This window comes from Belonocnema kinseyi, chromosome 8 (assembly GCF_010883055.1).
Source record: "Belonocnema kinseyi isolate 2016_QV_RU_SX_M_011 chromosome 8, B_treatae_v1, whole genome shotgun sequence".
In the NCBI taxonomy this organism is placed as follows: Eukaryota; Metazoa; Arthropoda; class Insecta; order Hymenoptera; family Cynipidae; genus Belonocnema; species Belonocnema kinseyi.
The window spans coordinates 62,702,783-62,722,199 of record NC_046664.1 but is presented as its reverse complement, the minus strand read 5'-3'; the positions used below and the strand labels follow the sequence as shown (position 1 = coordinate 62,722,199).

General features: G+C 27.2%; 1 protein-coding gene across 6 annotated transcripts in view; it reads right to left on the bottom strand.

The window, feature by feature from the left end:
* Window positions 1-1,185: 1,185 nt before the first annotated feature.
* The window catches only part of LOC117177917 (tyrosine-protein phosphatase non-receptor type 4), a 34,491-nt gene continuing 16,259 nt past the window's right edge, over window positions 1,186-19,417 (bottom strand). For 4 of the 6 annotated variants that reach the window (XM_033369017.1, XM_033369020.1, XM_033369019.1 and 1 more), the window contains 8 exons: window positions 16,901-17,083; window positions 16,624-16,801; window positions 16,371-16,538; window positions 12,022-12,197; window positions 11,746-11,945; window positions 8,195-8,538; window positions 6,179-6,463; window positions 1,186-3,617 (listed from right to left, as the gene is read on the bottom strand). In XM_033369017.1, the coding sequence (XP_033224908.1) occupies window positions 3,534-3,617; window positions 6,179-6,463; window positions 8,195-8,538; window positions 11,746-11,945; window positions 12,022-12,197; window positions 16,371-16,538; window positions 16,624-16,801; window positions 16,901-17,083 (1,618 nt within the window). In that variant the 3' untranslated portion in view covers window positions 1,186-3,533. The remainder of the gene's footprint in view (window positions 3,618-6,178; window positions 6,464-8,194; window positions 8,539-11,745; window positions 11,946-12,021; window positions 12,198-16,370; window positions 16,539-16,623; window positions 16,802-16,900; window positions 17,084-19,417) is intronic. The other 2 variants (XM_033369021.1, XM_033369022.1) reach the window with 1 other exon arrangement.

The following is a 19,417-nucleotide window of genomic DNA, read 5'->3' as shown; positions in this document are numbered from 1 at the left end:
TCTCATTAAAAAATTTCTAAAATAAACCTAATGTTCTCTTTAAACTTATATCAATAACATTTGTTTAAATTGACCTCCCAATTTAAAAAAAAAAACTATTAGTAACCAAAATTTCTTAACTTCTAACATAATAAAAATTTTCAGATCAATATAAATCCCTCTGTCGGTTAAAAAAACAAAATTTCCTTCCTTGCAACTCGATAAAGAATTTATAAGTTACAAAAATTCTATTAAAATTTAGAAAAAATTGAATCAAAAATGTCCAGTTCAAAAACAAACTTTAATTCAAATTAACTCCTTTCCAACTTAAAGAAAAAAAAAACATGTTAAAAATAAAAAATTTCCCTCCGCTAAGTTCGGAAAAAAGGTCTGAAATAAAAAGTTCTCACTTCAACTTAATAAAAATGTCCAAAAACAAAAGTTTAGAAGAGCGTAAAAATTTGCAAACAAAAATTTTTTCCCTTTTAACTAGATGAGAATCTCGTAAATAAAAAAAATATTCCTCTTCAAAACCAGAAAAAATGACCAGTTTTCTTCATCTCAATACAATTAAAATCATACAAATTTTCCTTTTCCAATTTACCAAAACATCGAAAACCGAAATTCCCTCTCTTGCAACTCAATACAAATATTAAAAATACATTTCCCCGCCATTAACTCGATTTAAATGTAAAAATAAAAGGTTCCGCTTGCAATTTGGAACAAATGAAATAGGTACCATAATTTCTTCCCTTTCTTTTAAAATTAGAATTGTGAAATTCAAAGGTTTGTTATACATACTTTTAAGTTGAATTATTTTAATTATAGATCGTTTCAAATTAGTAATTGTTGGATTATTATTTATAATCAAAATTTATAATATTTGGTGTATAATTTCTCATTTTGAATGAACAGTCAAATATTGTTAAATATTAAAAAATTGTTCTTAATTCTAGATTTTTTAATTCGATGGATTAAAAATTAAATATTGTAGACGAAAAAAAAATATTTTAACATGATTGGAAATTGAATAAAAGCGTTTAATTTCAAAATGAAACAATTCAATTTCAAATAAATTCTGTATTTTCAATTTCAAACGGTTTTAATTATTCAATTCTTTCAAATTCTTTAAATTGAAAATATACGCTTAAGAAAATAATTGACGGCCACCCTGTAGAATACAATAAATTCGATTAATAAAAAATATTGTATTTTGTAAAATGCTTTTATTCGATATTTCAAAAGTACAAATTTATAACGAGACTAGACAGCTACCGACTGTTTTTACCAAATAAGATTCATCTTAACTACACAGCATTATCGAATATTACTTGATATCTGCTCCAAACCTGATTAGTCTTCAACTAAAATATAAAATGACAGATGGCATATAACGTCTTCGATGATACTTTGTACTAAATCTTTTTCACAAAATCACGATTTACATAACGAATACTGTATAGAATTGATTTTATCCAACTAATCAAACTCGGGGCTTTCCTCTCCAAATTTATATCCGAAAATAGCTTTGCTCGTAGGATTATAATGAAACGTTTTGATGCTTGACCTAAAATAAACAGTGGTTATGCAACAGCTACAATACAATGATACGCAATTACCCGAAAATTTCTACAATTAATTATTTGTGAAAGAGTTCAATTAAATCTGTTGTAAAGTTGGCTCTGCTTCTTAATTCTATTTACATAAATGTCGAAACATTAATTATAAAGGTACGCTCAAAAATAAAAGTACAAAAATATACAAATAGGCTGTCTGCCTTGGAAAAGCTGCAAAAAAAAGCTGATAAAGGTTTAATCGGCGCGGTAATTAAAGAATTAAATTCTCTCAAGCTTTTTTTTTTATATACAAAGGCACGGTTGTTGGGCCTTCGACACAAGAGTGATTTTATCACATGGATACTATTTCAAACTCTGCAATTTTCACTTTTTGGAATTCTATTTACAATAATAATAATTTAATCCCAAGTTTTACAAAGAACCTGCTTCTTTTCTGAGTTCGCTATATACTTCTTTTTTGTCAAAAATTGTATAATAAAGGACAAAAATAAATTGTTTATCAAAAATGGATGGAAAAATTGTGAAGAATATAGACCTTGAGTAAATTTTTATAAGAATATCTTATGTTGTTGGACTTGAGTTTGTTTCAATTTTATATACAATACATTCATGAAGAAAATACAAAATATATGTGATACGAGGACTAACAGACCAGGCAAGAAGCAAATAGTTGACAAAATCATTTCAAAGATTACATGAATATTGAATACTCTCAGACACAAGTACTATTAATAGAAGTGGTACAAAGAAAGGTCACTTTCATTTGCTTTGTCTTTCTTAGCGGCACTTTTTTATCTGATTTTTCGTATAGTAAAAATATAATAGACATTACTGTGGTTCGCCTGTAATTTTCAAAGATAATTTCATATAAATTTACGTTAAGTTTACACCATTTGATTGTGATTATTCAAATTCTTAAATTCTATACCTAACTTTGATTAGAATACATAACTATACCACAATTTCATCGGGCTATTTGCGCTACTTAGTATAGTTACGTAAGCGCCATTGGTTCACGAATTACAGCAAGAAAATGGCGTATTACAATTTTCACTCGTACATTTTTGTCAAAATATGTTCATTTCACACGTAATAGAACACATATAACCCACTAAGAATAATTGCTACCTTTAAACGTCATCTTACGTTTTATGAAAGACACTTAATAGAAGAGAGAAAAATAAATATCGGCAGCTGGCCTATAAAAGAAACCTTCTATTACAAAGGTTCACTATATTACATTTTCAGACACAACTGCTCTTTTTAAAACTAATTAAAATTTGCACATTTCGTTTAAAAAACGCTAAAAAGAAACCCACCTTTTGATGATATTTTAATCTGCACTGTTACATTTACGAATCAAAGAAACAATAGAATAATTTGAAATTAAAACATACAACACTTGAATATTAATTACAAATAATAATATTGTATCTACTGTTAGACTCGGCGTTTTTTTTTTTTTTTAATTTATAAATTTAAGATTGCAGATGAAAACATTTATTTATAATATCTTTTGTTTCCTGAACTTTTGTATGCTTTTTTTTTTGTTCAGTAGAAATCACAACATTTCACTCACGTTTAACGGTAGCAACTATGTAATATTAAATCACTTTAACGTTGCTAAAGATCACTTCAAAATGAATACTATACGACATTAGCTTATTTTTGTATGGTCTTTTCTCGTGTTAGGTTACTAGGACATAGTCGTAGGTTAATAAACGTTAACATATTTGATACGCGTAATTAATGCACTGTTTTAAGCAATTTGACTACTCTAAAAGAAAATATATAGATAGCCTAATATGTAGATATAAATTTTAGAACTCTACTTTCTGCACAATAAATATTTTCTCTCCTAGCAGGCTTGATGAGCGTTATTGTCAGCGTATAAAATGTGTTGGGCACGTTTTTTTCTCTATAAATAGTGATTTCAATAGACAGACGTACATCCATTGAGATGCTGTGGTACGAATCTCACCTACTGAATTCTGGAAGTGGCTTTGCGATGCCTTCTGTGTACGCTTTATGGACTGCTTCACACACGAATCTATATTGACTCTGCAATTTAAAAAATCCCCTTAATTACATAGAGAAAAGTTCCTCACAACCCCGGTCATTTTTTGCGATCCCTTTAAATCGAAGGGGTTGATCACCCTTGAAATATGGTATACAAGCCTTTGTGAAATATTTTATATCATTCTGAAATTTTTGCGAAATCTTTTGAAATCTTCAAAATTTTTAGAAATATTTTTAAACACCTTCTGAAATCTTTGTGAAATTTTGAAATATCCCTTTAAATTTGAAAAATCCTCTAAAACAACTAAAATCGAGAATTTTGTCCCGTTTTCCCCCCTTTTTACAAGGTTTCGATTTCTTCTTTAAGAATCATAAACCAAAATTCCAGACATTAGAAAACAAGGCGCTTTCGAAAGATATTCTTTTTGATGATACCAACTTTTATATATTACTATATTTTTATATAATAGGGCAATCATTTCTTTGAAATGTAATTAATTTAGGCAATATTAAATTTAAATGCTCCAAATTCAAAATATATCAAGTAAAAATATTGTATTTTCAACAAAGTAGATGAATTTTTAACGAAAAGGTTGCATTTTCAAGAAAATAAGTATATTACCTACCAAAATAGTTCAATTTGTAACTAAAATAATTAATCTTCACCAAAAAAATATACTTTTAACAAAATAGTTCATTTTATTCGATGAGTTGATTTTCCAAACCAAAAAATTAATTCTTAACAATGAATGTAACACTTGATACTTCAACCAAAAGATATTTTTATTTTAAATAGAAAACAGTTGAATTTCCTAAAAAAAATGCAAATTTTCCAGCAAATAGTTACATTCGCAATTAAATAGTGGAAACCAAAGAAATGAATTTATAACTTAAATGATGAATCTTTGAAAAAAAACATGAATTTTTAACAAAGTAGTTCAACTTTTAACGAAGTAGTTGGATTTTCAAACAAGAATAGATGAATTCTCTAGAAAAAAATGTAATAATTGATTTTTCAACCGAGAAATATTTTAATTTTAAATCAAAAGCAGTCGAATTTATAAAATAAGACGACTTTTCAATAAAATAGTAGATTTTCCAAACAAATTGTTAAATTTTTAAGCCAAAAAAAATTAATTTTGAACTAAGAAAGATATTTTAGTAAAGAGAGATGTTAAAAAACAATTGAATTTATACAAGAAAGACGACTTTTCAATAAATTGTGGATTTTCAAACCGAATTTTAAAATTTTCAAAACTAAAAGATCAATTTGATACATAAATGTTACATTTTCAACCCGAAAATATAAATTTTGAACAAACAGTTCTTTTTTTTTTTAATACGTATACTTTCTACCAAAATAGTCAATTTTTCAACTAAAATTATAAATCTTCAAATGGAAAACATATATTTTCAACCAAGCAGTTAAAACTTTAGCCGAGAAGTAGAATTTTGAACTCAAAAATTAATTCTTAAAGATACATGTAATTGTTGATATTCCTACCAAAGAAGATTTTCTCTTTTAAATAAAAAAAGTTGAAAACATAAAAATACGAATTTTCAGAAAAATAATTGAATTTTCTACTTAAAAACTTAAATTTTTTAAAGTTGCATTTTTAACTAAAAAAGATGAAAATTCTACTGAGAAAGATGAATTTTCCAACCAAAAAGACGAATTTTCAATCAAAAAGATATTTCACAAAAGAGACAAAAGAATATGCCCCAAATAATTGAAAATTTCACCCGGAAACACGAATTTTCATCAAAAAATTCATTTTCAACCAAATAGTTGTATTTTCTACCAAAAAAGTTGACTTTTTAACTAAAACATTGAATTTTGAAACAAAAAAATTTTTAATAAAAAAATATATTTCAGTAGAGAGAAAACAAATTAAACCAAACTTCAGTTTTCAACACTAAGATCTGAATTTTAAACAAAAAAGTTCATTTTCAGTTAAAAAAGTAAAAATGTTAACTAAACAGTTGAATTTTTAACCAAAAAAGATCAATTTTCTTCTAAAAAAAGATACATTTTTTAACTGAGAAGACTAATTTTAAAGGAAGTAATTGAATTTTCAGTCGAAAAAGATATTTCAATAAAGAAAGAAAGAAAATTTCAACAAAATTATTGAATTTTTCAAACAAAACACCAATTTTCAATCAAACGGTTGAACTCTCAAATCTAAATAAACCAATTTTAAACAAAGAAAGTAGATTTTCTATCAAGCATTTGAATTTTCTACGAAAATAGTTAAATTTCCAGAAAGTAGAACCGCTGTAATCCCTGGCATTGTGAAATCTTAAATCTTTTAAAACCTTTAAAATCTTTCTCAAATCTTTGTGAAATCTATGAAATAATTCTGAAATCTTTAAAATCTTTTTAAATCAATGGAATCCATTGAAATCTTGTATACCTACACTCAAAAATCTAGTGGTCAACCCTTCGTTGGAACCATTTGAAATTCCATGGTAATTTGCAAAGTGGAATTGCATTACATTATTCTGATAACACACTGTGAATAATTCAGATGTAAACCTATTATTGAAAAATATAACAATATACAAAGACCTTTTTTATATTAGCGAATATTGAAATTACTTACAGCATTCTGAATCATCATTGCTCGTTGATCCCTCATAGATCGAACAATATCTAAGGGATATACAGGTTGATTGGCTTCGATCAGACATAAGGCAGTCTCCATCAGTACAAGAACTCCGGTTCGTCCTATTCCTGCAGAACAGTGAACAACCGCTGGTTCCACTATTCCTGTTCGAGCTGCTCGCACACGTTCAGTGAAGGTCGTGAACTGTCTCCAGTCGTTTGGTACCCCGTGATCAGGCCAACCACAATATTGCATGTGTGTTATGTCTCTCTCTTCACCTGTCTGTTTGCAAAAAAAAAGACAAGAAAATGTATTCATTTCAACCCAAAAAGATGACTTTTTGCCATAAAAAAAAAGATTGTTATATCCAAAAGGACGAATTTTCAACAAGACAGTGGAATTTTCGACCAGAAAGATGTTTTTTTAACAAGATAATTAAATTTTTAACGACAAAAAAAATGAAATTTGCAACAAATTAGTTGAATTTTTAACCAAATTGCTGACTTTTGAACGAAAAATCAGTTGAATTTTCAACAGAATAATTGAATTTTCCAGAAAAGAGTTGAATTTTCAATCCAAAAGGACGAATTTCTGTCTAAATTGAAAAATGTTCAACAACACAGTTGAAATTTCTACAAAAAAATATAACTTTTATTTTATACAAAATAATTGAATTTTCAACCATTAAAATATTTAAAAATTATTTTTTAATGAAACACTTTATAATTAACTCGCAGCAAACAAACTACAGTGAAAGAGAAGATTTTTATAAGATAGTTGCATTTTTAACCAAAGGTGAATATTCAAAGAAAATGGTCAAATTTTTAATAAAAATATTTAACTTCAAGTTAATATTTCAACAACAAAAAAAGATGAATATTCAAGAAAATAATAAAATTTTCAACATAAACAAAGAATTCTCAACCAAAAATGTAATAGTTAATACTTCAACAAACAAACATGAAATTTCTAACAAAAAACGACTTTTCAAGCGAGAAAATTAAATTTCGACGAGAAAATACAAATTTTCAACAAAAAATGGAAAAGTCCAATTTTCGGAAAAAAAGTAATTTTCATACAAAAATTAATTTTTAACGAAATAATTAAATACTTTATACTTCAATCAAAATAGAAAAATTTTTAAAAACGAAAAATACAAAATTTCATCCAAGAATATTTATTTTCTACATGAAAAGCCGAATTTTCAACAAAAATGATGTTTATAACAAAGTGTTTGAACCTTAAACCAACAGTTCCATTTTTAACGAAAATAATATTAATTTTTAATGAATAATGTAATAGTAGATATTTCAAACAAAATAAATTTTAGTTTTATATCAAAAACAATTAAATTCAAGGAAAAAAATTGATTTTTTTAACAAAATACATAAACCTTAAACAAAGAAGATTAATTTTCAATTAAACAGTTGCCCTTTTATCGAAAAAAGGTTAAATGTCTACTAAAACTGATAAATTTCTAAACCAACATAACGAATCTTCAAAAAAATATTCGAATATTTAACTAAAAAAGATTTTAGTTAATTTTTCAATACTAAAATATTAATTTTTAACAAAAAGTTAATTTTCTACCAAAATAAATGAATTTTCAACACAGAAAAACGAATTTTCAATAAAAAAGAATGACTTTTTAACAAAATTTTTGAATTTTTGAAACAAATAATAATATTTCTAACTAAAAATGTAATCGCCAGCGAATGAATGACTAACGTGAATATTATATCAGACTAGCCAAAAAACTTAATTTGCAAAATGCCCTAATTTTCCCCGAAACATTCATATTCAAAGACCAGAATCTTGTAACATTGTTAACATAGAATCTGTTCGATTATAATTTTAAAATGTCATATTAATCATCCTTGACAGATATTTAAAGTCCCTTTTATAGAGATTTCCTAACTAAAATGACCTACGGCCATCCTCCTGTCTTATAATTCATAATAATGATCGATATTTCAATTCGAAAACTTAAAACAAAAAATGAAAACAACTTACATTGATATCACGCAGTATGAACTCTCGGAAGACAAACGTATCTTCAACATTTTCCGCGGTAGATGTGAGAGTGAGATTTCGTAACGTAAGACTTTCATTGAGAAGAGGCCAATATTGATGACACTTTGTTCGACCGCGTTCTACGAGCGTGGTCAGCATTACAACTAGAGTGCTGCCAGCTTCCAGAACCATTTGCCAAAAATCCGCTACCGTAGAAGATAGAGGACCTTGTGTTGCGATATATCGATTGATGATACCTGAACCTGGTATCTCCATGTTGACATAATTAGCATTGATGTAATCTCCATTCACCGATCCCATTAAAATCACCCGCGTTACATCGTCTGCAATTATCATTAGTTAGTTTTGTCAACTCATTTACGAAGAATGATCAATTCAGGGCTCGGACTCACTTGAGAGATTAAAAAATAGTGTCAATAGTGACAAACATTTTGAAAAATATTAGCAATATTGGGAATGGTGGTCTACCATTTTGCCACCTGGTGCCGAAAACTGGAACTAGAAAGAGTAGGTACAATTTTAAAAATGTATTTTCATTTTTGCACAAACGTGTTTTTACTATTGTTATGTGAAGTTTGAAACATTGATTGAAATACTAAACACAACTTCATCAAAAAACAATTCGTTTTAGATCGAATTTCCACCTTATATAGTGAAAAAAACACATTTTTGTCAAAAAAGGTTTTTAAACGAAAAAAACAATTATTTCACTATTTCATGTAAGTTTCAATATATTGGAATCTTAAATAAACTTTAATTAATGTACTTAGCGACAAATGTTATCAAGATTATGCAAAGAATACGAATAATAGACGATTGGAATTGAAATAAGAATTCTAACCTAACTTTTAGATCAGATTTTTAAATAGTAAATATTTCATGTAAATATTAATACAAATTTACTTTGAGTTAATTTTAGCTTCAAAATAAGTCCATTTAAGTTTATAATCTGTTGAAAATTAGAATGAATAGTACAATAATTGCTTTTTCTTAAAAAAATACTTCTGTTAAAAAATGTGTATTTTCACTGTATAAGATGTAAAGTCCATCTAAATCACTTTGTTTCCGACAAAAGCTTATTTGCACTATCCATTAAATACTTTAAACACAAAAAAATCGTTAAAACACTTTTAGGCACAAATTAAAATGCATCTTTAAAGTTGTACCTATTCTTTCTAGTTCGGATTTTTGTCACCATGTGGCGTGTCGCAGTTTAACCATTCCCAATAGTAGTGTGGAATGTTTTAAATGACAAACTTATACGTGTATGTCGTAGGCCTGACGCGTTTTGGACAATTAGCAGAAACCCAACTGTAGACCATTAAAACGCTCATTAAACGGCTGTCTAACATTTTATTTTTATTTTCTTCTCATTAATGAAATATACTTGTTCAAAATAATAAGTATAATGATTTTATGTTTTATATATTTAAAAAGTCAAATTCTCAAGAGAAAAATACGAGTTTATCACAAAACAGTTGCATTTTCAACCCGAGAATATGGATTTTCAATAAAAAAGATAATTTTTAACCAATCAGTGGAATTTTCAACTAAATATTTTGAACAATGGACGTAATATTAGTATCTAAAAAATTTCAACCAAACAGTGGCATTTATAGACTAAAAAAGATCAATTATTAACCAAAAATAATGTTGTCGTTCAATTTTCATTTAATAGAATTAATTTTCAATAGAAAAAAAAACGAATTTTCTACAAAACAGTTTAATTTTGCACCAAATAGTTGATTTTCTCTACCAAAGTGTTGAATTTTTAAGCTAAAAAGATTAATTTTCTACGAAACAGTTACATTCTCACCTCGAGTATAAGCACTTTGAACAAAAAAGTGAATTTTCTACCAATTAATTGAATGTTTAACAAAACAGTTAAATTTTCAGTAAAAAAATTATATTTTTAAAAAAGAAAATGAATGTTCAACATAGAAGATTATTTTTCTACTAAAAAACTTAACTTTTTAACCAAATAGTTCAATTTTAAACCAAGAAGATTACTTTTCTACCAAAAAGATCCATTTTTAACCAAAATTACACATATTTTTAACTAAATAGTTTGAACAATGGATGTGCTGCTCGTTTCTAATTTTGTTTTAACTAAATAGAAAAATTTTTAAACTGAGAAAAATAAATTTTTAACCAAGAATGGTGTAACTTTCAACCAAGCAGTGGAATTTTCAACCCAAAAAGATGAATTTTTAACGTATTGTGTACTATTTGATATTTTAACAAACAAGAAATATTTGAATTTAAAATTTTTAAAAACATTAAGATATAAATAAAAAATACGAACTTTCAACAGAATAAATGAATAACCTTTAACCAAATCTTTTAATTTTTAACCAAAAAATTTTTTTCCTACCAAAAAGATGAATTTTCAGCCAAATAGATCAATTTTCTGCAAATATTGTGAATTTTCGAAACGAAAATACAAATTTTTTACGAAGCAATTTAACTCTAATTAAAAAAGTTCATTTCCAAACGAAACGGATGAATTTTTTATTAAGACCATTATCAAGTATTTCTAACCAAAAAAGGTGACAGAAAGAGATTTTTTTTAAATTTCGTCAAGAAAGGCATTTTTAATTTCTAAAAGATTTTATTGTGTCAATTTTATACTAAATATATATGTAGAAATGCTATTTTGATATTTTGTTACTATTTGTGGAAATCTCGAATAAAACTATTTGACTTCATTTATCATACCAGAATGTTGCTACATGATTTTGATTTCCAAATTCAAAAAGTTTTCCAGGTTTTTGGAAATGTAATTTTTAAAAATTCTCAGACTTGCGCTGATATTTATATTCCAGAAAGATTAGACTTCTAGAGGAATAGAACATCATCAATAAAGATTAATGATTGTATAAAATGAGACAAAATTTAATTTCGATTACAAATATTTAAAAAGATAAAGAATATCTTTGAAAATTGATTTCTACTTCGAAGTCTTGAATATTCAAATAGTGTTCAATTTGGAATTAATTTATTTAAAAACTGTTAAATTCTAGACATTTTAAATCTTGTACACTTCTAATTTCTAGAATTATATCTTTTTCTCCACTGCTATATGTATCGACAGTATATTACTAAAAATGTAATTTTATGATTTATGATTTTTATGATTTATACTCTTGATTGTGATTAAAACAAAAATCAGATTTGGATACTTTTTCATTTTGTTACAATTCATTTTTGAACGATAAACAATTGAAAATAGGTCAACAAATATGACTTTTATTTGGAAAAACATTGAAAATACAATTTTAAAAGCTTAGAAAATAAAAAATAAATTTAATATTTTTGCACCTGAAATGATAGCTGCTATTTTAGCCAATCAACGAAAAAGTACACAAATATTTTTGAAGGGAAAGAAAGGAAATAGTAGGGCCATTTTTTCATAATAGTGTCAAAATAATGTCCTCGCTCGAGAAAATTGTCAAATAGTGTCAATAATTATGTGAATCCGAGCCCCGTCAATGTTTAAAGCTGTTCTTAGATCAGAATTATATACTCACAAGGTGAAATGTCCCTGTATCTATTTTTGTTTTGATTTTCAGGCTTCTTGGATTCTAACGAAGTGAGTTCTAAATTTTTTCTATAAAGCTGCTCATACTGTGCGATAAGAGCTCCGCTGGCCAGACCATCTGCAAGTAAAAGCATTGACTGCGCCAGGGCGTCAGATCCAACTGCTGTGTGCGGTACATCTGGCACGTATCTGGTAGAAAAGAAAGTTGATTGTAGTTTTTGAGATATCTACTTTTATTAGAACTTGTTGACGAACGACAGTTTACCTATAAGGTGGTTCTTCTTCCGAGTTTTCATCATTTCCAGCAAGTGCGTTGTACAAAGCATTGGGTCTGACTGTCAACGTTAGCTCGCCAGTGCCAGTATCACGAGATTGCCGGATTAAATTGACCACGTGCTCATGTAACATTCCGTTTACATCTATGCCGTTTATGTAAACAACCTAAAGAGTAGAAAACACGATTGAAGTATTTCTAATTTTCTGTATAATGCCGCTGTAACACTAAATTATATCAATAAATACTATAATAAAAAAATATACCAAATTTTTGGGATGATTAATTATGTTTTCTCACTATTTGCTTAAAACAGGGTGGTCAAAAAACGTAATTTTCACAATTCTCTGACTTTTCCCTGGCCAATAATATTAGAACGCCAGCATTTTAATCATGCCATATTATTAACATCGAATCTTATAGAAGTGGAAAACAAACATTTCAGATTAAAATTAAAACATTTAAATTTATTTATTTACTTCAACAAAAAAGATGATTTTTTAACAAAATAGTTAAATTTATAACGAAATATTGAAATTTGCAACAAATTAGTTGTATTTTTAACGAAATTGTTGAATTTTCAACTTACAAAGCTGAATTCTGAACAAACTGTTCACTTTTCAACTGCCGAAGCTGAATATTCAACTAAAAAGTCAAACTTTAAATAAAAAATTTCAAACAAGAACAGTTGCATTTTCAACCAAATAGTTGACTTTTCAATTGCAAAAAAAAATTAATTTTTAACCAAACAGTCGCATTATCAACAAAATAGTTGAACTTTAAAGCAAATAAGACGAATTTTCAACAAATTAGTTGAACCTTAAACCAAATATGTAGTTGAATTTGCAGCCTACAAACATGAATTTTCAACCAAATAATCGAATTTTTAATTAAAAAACATGAAACTTCAACCAAAAACAGTTTACATTTTCGATCGAGTTGACACTTCAATAAAACAATTTTCCTGCGATAAAATACGATTTGCAACAAAATACATGAATTTTAAACTAAAAAATACAAATTTTTAACCAAAAATGAAAAAGTTCAATTTTCGGAAAAAAAATACATTACAAAAATAGTTCAATTTTCAACCTATAAAGAAGAATATTCAACCAAATAGTCAAATTTTTTACGAGACAAATTTTCAATACCAAAATATCTATTGTCAAAAAAGTTCATGTTCTACCAAAATAGTTGAATTTGCAACCAAAAAAGTCGAGTTCTCTACCAAAAAGGATGAGCTAAAATTATGTAATTTTTAAACAAATAATACAATTTTCAACTAACAAATATAATCGTAAGGAGGAAGCAATTTAAAAAAAAAAACAAGTACAAGGACATTAAATGACTAACAAGAATAATATATCACATTGGCCGCAAAACTTCAATTTTCAGAATTAAACAATTTTTCATTTTCTCTGACCATTTAATATTCAAAGACCAGAATATTAATCTTGTAACATTTTTAAAATATAATTTTTTATAAAAAGAATAAAACAATTTCAAAATAAAATGAAAAAATTTCAAATTTATTATCCTTAGCAGTTATTTAAAGTGTCTTTTATAGAAATTCCCCTACTTTTGCAAGATTCTTTTGAAAATACCTAACTTTCCCCTGACAAGGTGGCGATTCGGCGGAGGATTTCAAATTCTCGATCAATCCCCGGTTTTTCCACGTCAAGTCTATTAATTTTCCTGGTTAATTAAATGTAACAGATTCATATTTGCCACAAAACGCAAACATTTATTTCAATTCACGACGTTCATTCTAAACATTCTTTAACACAACAGTGCAAAAATTGCAAAATAAATTAATTTTCAAACCAAACAGATGAATTTTCAACTAAAGTATATGAATATTTAACCGGAATACCTGAACTTTCAATCAGAAAGATGAATTTTTAAACAAAAAGAATCATTTTCTACCAAAAAATACCATTTTTTCAACAAAATACATGAATTTTTAACGAAATAGTTGAACTGCAATTAAAGAAGACAAATATTCAACCAAATAGTTGAATTTTGAAATAAAGAAAGAATTTTCAACAGAAAATAGAAGTTACATGTTTAGTTTAAAAAAAATTAACTTTCAACCTAACTGATGAATTTCCAACTAAAATTATGAATCTTAAATTGAAATAGATGAATTTTAAACAAAACAAAAAAAAGTTTTCAACTGAAAATTGAATAGATGAACTTTTAGTCCAAAAAGGAAAATGTTTAATCAACAAAATGACGTTTTAACTAAAATTATGGAATATTCAACTGGAATAATAGTAACATTTTTAGTTTAAAAAATAATAATTTTCAACCAAGAAAGAAAAAAAATGTCAACAAATTTATTTTGAATTAACATACTGAATCTCCAACTAAGAAAATTAATTTTTAACAAAAAAGTTTACCTTTCAACGAATAACTTTATTTCCAACTAAAATATGAATTTTCAACTAAATAATTGAATGTTCGAGCTTTTCAGCCAAATTGTTAAATTTTAAACTAGAAAGGATCAATTATCAATAAAAAATGTAATAGTAGTTAGTGGTTATATTTTCAAAACGAGATGAATTGGTTCAATTTTTAACTAAAAAGAAAGATAAATTCGCAATCAACAATGCAAAAAAATTTTGTATCATAATTTAGAAAAACTCTGAAAACTACTTGAAGTACTTTCTTTTTTTTTAATTTGGAAGAGGTAAACTTCCAAATTGTGAAGAATTCTGATTTTGAACTGGATTTTTTTAAATTCCTTTCTTCTAAATCCGAATTATAATTCTTTAAAAAAAATCCCGCTCCATGTCAAAAATGTTCTATTCCAATTTAAATTATATTTCTTTACAGAAACTCCCAATCTTAAAATAAAAACGATGATTATTTTCTAAAATTCCCTGTTAAAGTCAGGATAAATGAGGAATATCGTCAATTCGATTATGAAACCTAAGTTAACGAAAAAAAAAAACTCACAGTGAAAAGAATTGCGAAAAGTTTTTCTTATAATAAAAAAAATAAATAAATAAATAATATTTCTCTCAAAGTATAGATGAAAATTTACAAAATCGGATTCAAGGAAAATTACGTTCTTTAAATCATATGCTACACTCTCTTTTTAGTTAATAAAAAGTCGATCATTTCTCGGATTTTTACAGTAAAATTGTTAAATTATCTAGGTAAAGTCAAGTGCATTAAATGATAGTTGCACGTGAACAAATAAGTTCATCAATATTAAGTATCTTAAATTATATTCTTAAATTCTTATTGTAATAAAAAATTACTCTTGACCAATAATAAATTCTAATTTAATTAGAGTAAATTGAGGTAATCTAAAATCTATGATTCATCAACCGAAAAAAATTATAAATCCGTAACCTAACAAACAAATGTATATGCCTCGGGATTGTAGATAAAGTAGAAATCTCTTTTCTAAATTTGCCAAAATTATTAAGGGCATGTGATTCTTAGAAAATTGTCGATTTTACCAGTTTTAGATTCCCCCGGCTTTTTTCTAGAATAATGAATATTTTGTCTTAAAAATTTGGGAAATGATAGCGAACATTCTAACCGATGTCTCCACACACTTTTTTTGTGGGTTAATTCAAAAAAGTTTTAATTTAGCAAAATGCGATTAACTTGCATAGCGCTTAGGAAATAGTATCGATTTTTTCAGTGTTAGATTCCCCCGGCTTTTTTCCTAGGATAAGAAATATTTTGCCTTCAAAATCTGGGAAATGACGTCGAACATGCTAACGGACATCCCCACACACTTTTTTTGTTTTTTTTTATCAAAAAATTTTTTATATTGCTAACAACGTGCGTGTATATTTCGAGGTTATGTGTGTTACAATTCACCCGAGCGTTACTTCCAAACTACACAATATTTTTGGCCGAAAACTTTGACTTACAAATGAACATAGTAACTAATCTCCCGGAACTAACCTTGTTTGCAGGTAATCAAAAAAGTTTATTTCATCAATAATTTCCAGATTATCGGAAAGGCAGAGATGAAAAACGACGTAACCACAAAACAGTGCATATGCATACAATTTTTATTTGGCACAATAATCTTTTTTGTTATTATCCCTCAAAAAAGAGTCCGGGGACATCCGTTATGATATTTTATAGCATCTCCGAATTCAGTATTTAAAAATTTTCATTTTTGTGGAAAAAAAAGCCGGGGAAATTGTAAGTATCACATGCCCTTAAAACAATGAAAACTTGAATTTTACTGCATTCAGAAGTAAATTCTCGTTTTTTAAATTAAATTCCCGGTCAAATCGCCACTCTGGCTGACCAATAAAATTCCCCTATGTTTCCCTGATTTCCCTTGAGCAGCGAAAGCTACATACCTGGTCGCCTTCATTTAATTTAGGATAACAACGATCGGCGGGTGTATTTGGCGCAACACGAGAGACCAATATGGGCATTTCTAGATCTAATCCACCTTTCACGTTGAATCCGAATCGACCTTGTTCATCTGGTGTTAGTCGGATTGTTACCAATCCGTCTTCCAGAATCTAAAATAAAACAAATATTTTCCCGTTAGATAAATTACTTCTTTCCACTCGTTTAAAGCAAACAAAAATTGAATCAGCCACCTACCTGTGGAGCTGGCGAACTTGTCGGCTCACTATAATCGGGAATATCATAAATATTCCTTTCAGTGGCCGTATCGTCATCCGCATAACTTATGACACGAGATCCCAAGACTGGAGAAAACGCGCCTCCTTGAGTATGCGTCCCGGTGATTTCGTCTCTGACAGACAAAAACCCTCCCTCGCTTTAGAGCAGAAAAAAGACAACAAACACAATTGAAATAAATTAAATTGATGACTGGGGTTTTGATATAAAAGTGAAATGTCACATGAAAAATACGCACTCATCACTAGGATTTCCTTCACCCCAAGCCTGCCGCGGTTCACGAGCACCAAGAGATTGAACCTTATTGTCGTAAGGCCTTGGTGGTCTCGCCGGAGGTAGAACTGCTTTTCCCTTTTCTTCGATAATAGGAGCTTGTGTTATGCCGTGTACCAATCGCTTACTTGGAGATCTGCACGGAACACTGCGATCAATGTTACTGAATTTTTACCAGTGATGGGCAAGTTACTTTTTAAAAGGAACTAGTTATCGTTACTGTTTCAAAATTTAAAGTCTTACTACTTTTTCAATGAAAATTAACTATCGTTGCTTTTGTATTAAAAATAAAGAACCCAAGAATTTTTGTAATTCTTATGAATTCACCCTAAACTCTTTGACCTTTTTGGGATTATCAAATTTTTTCTTTTACCGTGAACTCTTTTAAATTCCCTTGAATACTCTTGAATTCCTATGAATTCACTTTAATTTTACTGAAATCTTTGGAATACTCAGGAAACTTTGATTTTGTTCAATTTATTTCGAAAAAGTACCCCGCATTCTTATTATTTGATACTGAATTCTTTCAAATTATTTTAAATTATTTTTAATTATTTTTAATTATTTTTAATTTACCCTGTCTTTTTTTATTTAATTACTTGGATTCTTCTAAATTCACTAAATTTATTTAACTTTATTTTAATTAACCCTGAAGTCTGTTAAAATCACCATGAATTATTGGGCATTTCATCCAATTCTTTTGTGTTGCCTTGAATTTTTCTCAACTCATTCCAAATTTAATTAATTCAATCAGTTTTTAAAATATTTTTGAATTGTTTTTAATTCAGTTGAATTTTTATTAGTTCCATAGAATTTTTCTCCTTTTCCTTATATTTATCGAATATCACTCATTAAATATTTTTATTTTAAAAATTGTGCTCACTTATATTCTTTTAAATTCCGATGCATGTTGCTAAAGTGTCTTAAATTCTTCGAACTTAATTTCAATTTTACTCAAATCAGTGAAATATTTGGCATTTTTTAAAACTCCCTTGAAATCCACTGGCTGCGAATTCAATGAACCCCTTCTTTTTAGGATCTAAAATTTTTTATTCGCCCTAAAGACTTTTAAATTTACATTGAATTCTTACGGATGTGATCAGATCCTTATTTAATAATTCTATTCCCTCCCATTTATCTGAATTCAATGGAATTTCCTGGATTTTAACCATTTTGTTCTATTCACTTGAATTATTTATAATTTATCTTGGATTCATATGAATTTCATCTGATTCTCTTGGATTCTATTTAATGCACTCTAATTTTACCGAAATCAATATATGTAATATTTTTGTGTTCTTCAAATTTCTTTGGAATTTACCCTAAATTCTTATCAATTTATCCTGAACTCTTTTGAATTATCTCGCATTTTTTAATTTACCTTGAAATTTTTTTAATTCAAATCAATTCTTCTACATTCGCTTAATTCTAATCAATTAATTGATTTTTTAAATTTAACTTCCATTCTTAGGCATTTCATGCAATTTTTTTATTTCCCTTGAATTTTTTTCAATCTTTGAAAAATGCAATTAACTTTTTACATTTTTTTGTATATATTTTTATTACAAATCTCATAGCATTCTTCTCATTTTCATTCAATTTCTCTAAACTCACTCAAATGTTACTGGATTCACTCTGTTCACTTCTATTTAACATACTCAAATTGATAGACACTTTTTGATTATTTAAATTTTGTTCAATTATAATTCCCTGTAATTCTCCTAGAAACACTCCAATTTTACTGAAAGCAGTGGAAAATTTTTTATTTCTTTAATATTTCCTAAACTAATTCGAATTCACCTTGAATTGTTATTAATTCATCCTGAATTCTTTCAAATGTCTGGATTTTTTAAACACTCGATGAATTATTTAAAATTCCCTCAATTCTATTCAATTGAATGGATTACAATTTTTAAACTTTTTTTATTAATACTAAAGTCTTTTAAACTCACGTTAAATTCTTAGGTTTAAAATTTTTTTGGGAATTTTCTTGAACTCTTCTCAATTGATTTCAAATTTAATTAATTCGATGCATTTTTTATATTTTTGAAATGTTTTTAATTCAGTTGAATTTTTATAAATTTCATAGAGTTTTTGTCATTTTCCTTATATTTCTCCAATCTTTATAGAATTTAATTTATTTCGTCGTTTTTTCAATTCACTTAAATTCTCACATTTAACTCAATTCTACAGAAATATTTTGATTCTAAAATTTTGTTTAATTATATTCTTTCAAACTTTTCGTAAATTTCACGAAAGTTGCTTGGATTCCTTGAATTCTTCTAAATTAATGTTAGTTTTGCTATTAAATTTCCCTTAAAATCCATTAAATTCAATGGATCCCTTTGGAGATTTTCAATTTTTTAATTCACCCTAAAAACTTTTATATTCACCTTGAATTCTGACGGATTTGATCAGATTCTTTTGCAATAATTCTATTCAATCCCATTTACCTTAATGAAATGGATTGGGGGGGGGGGGG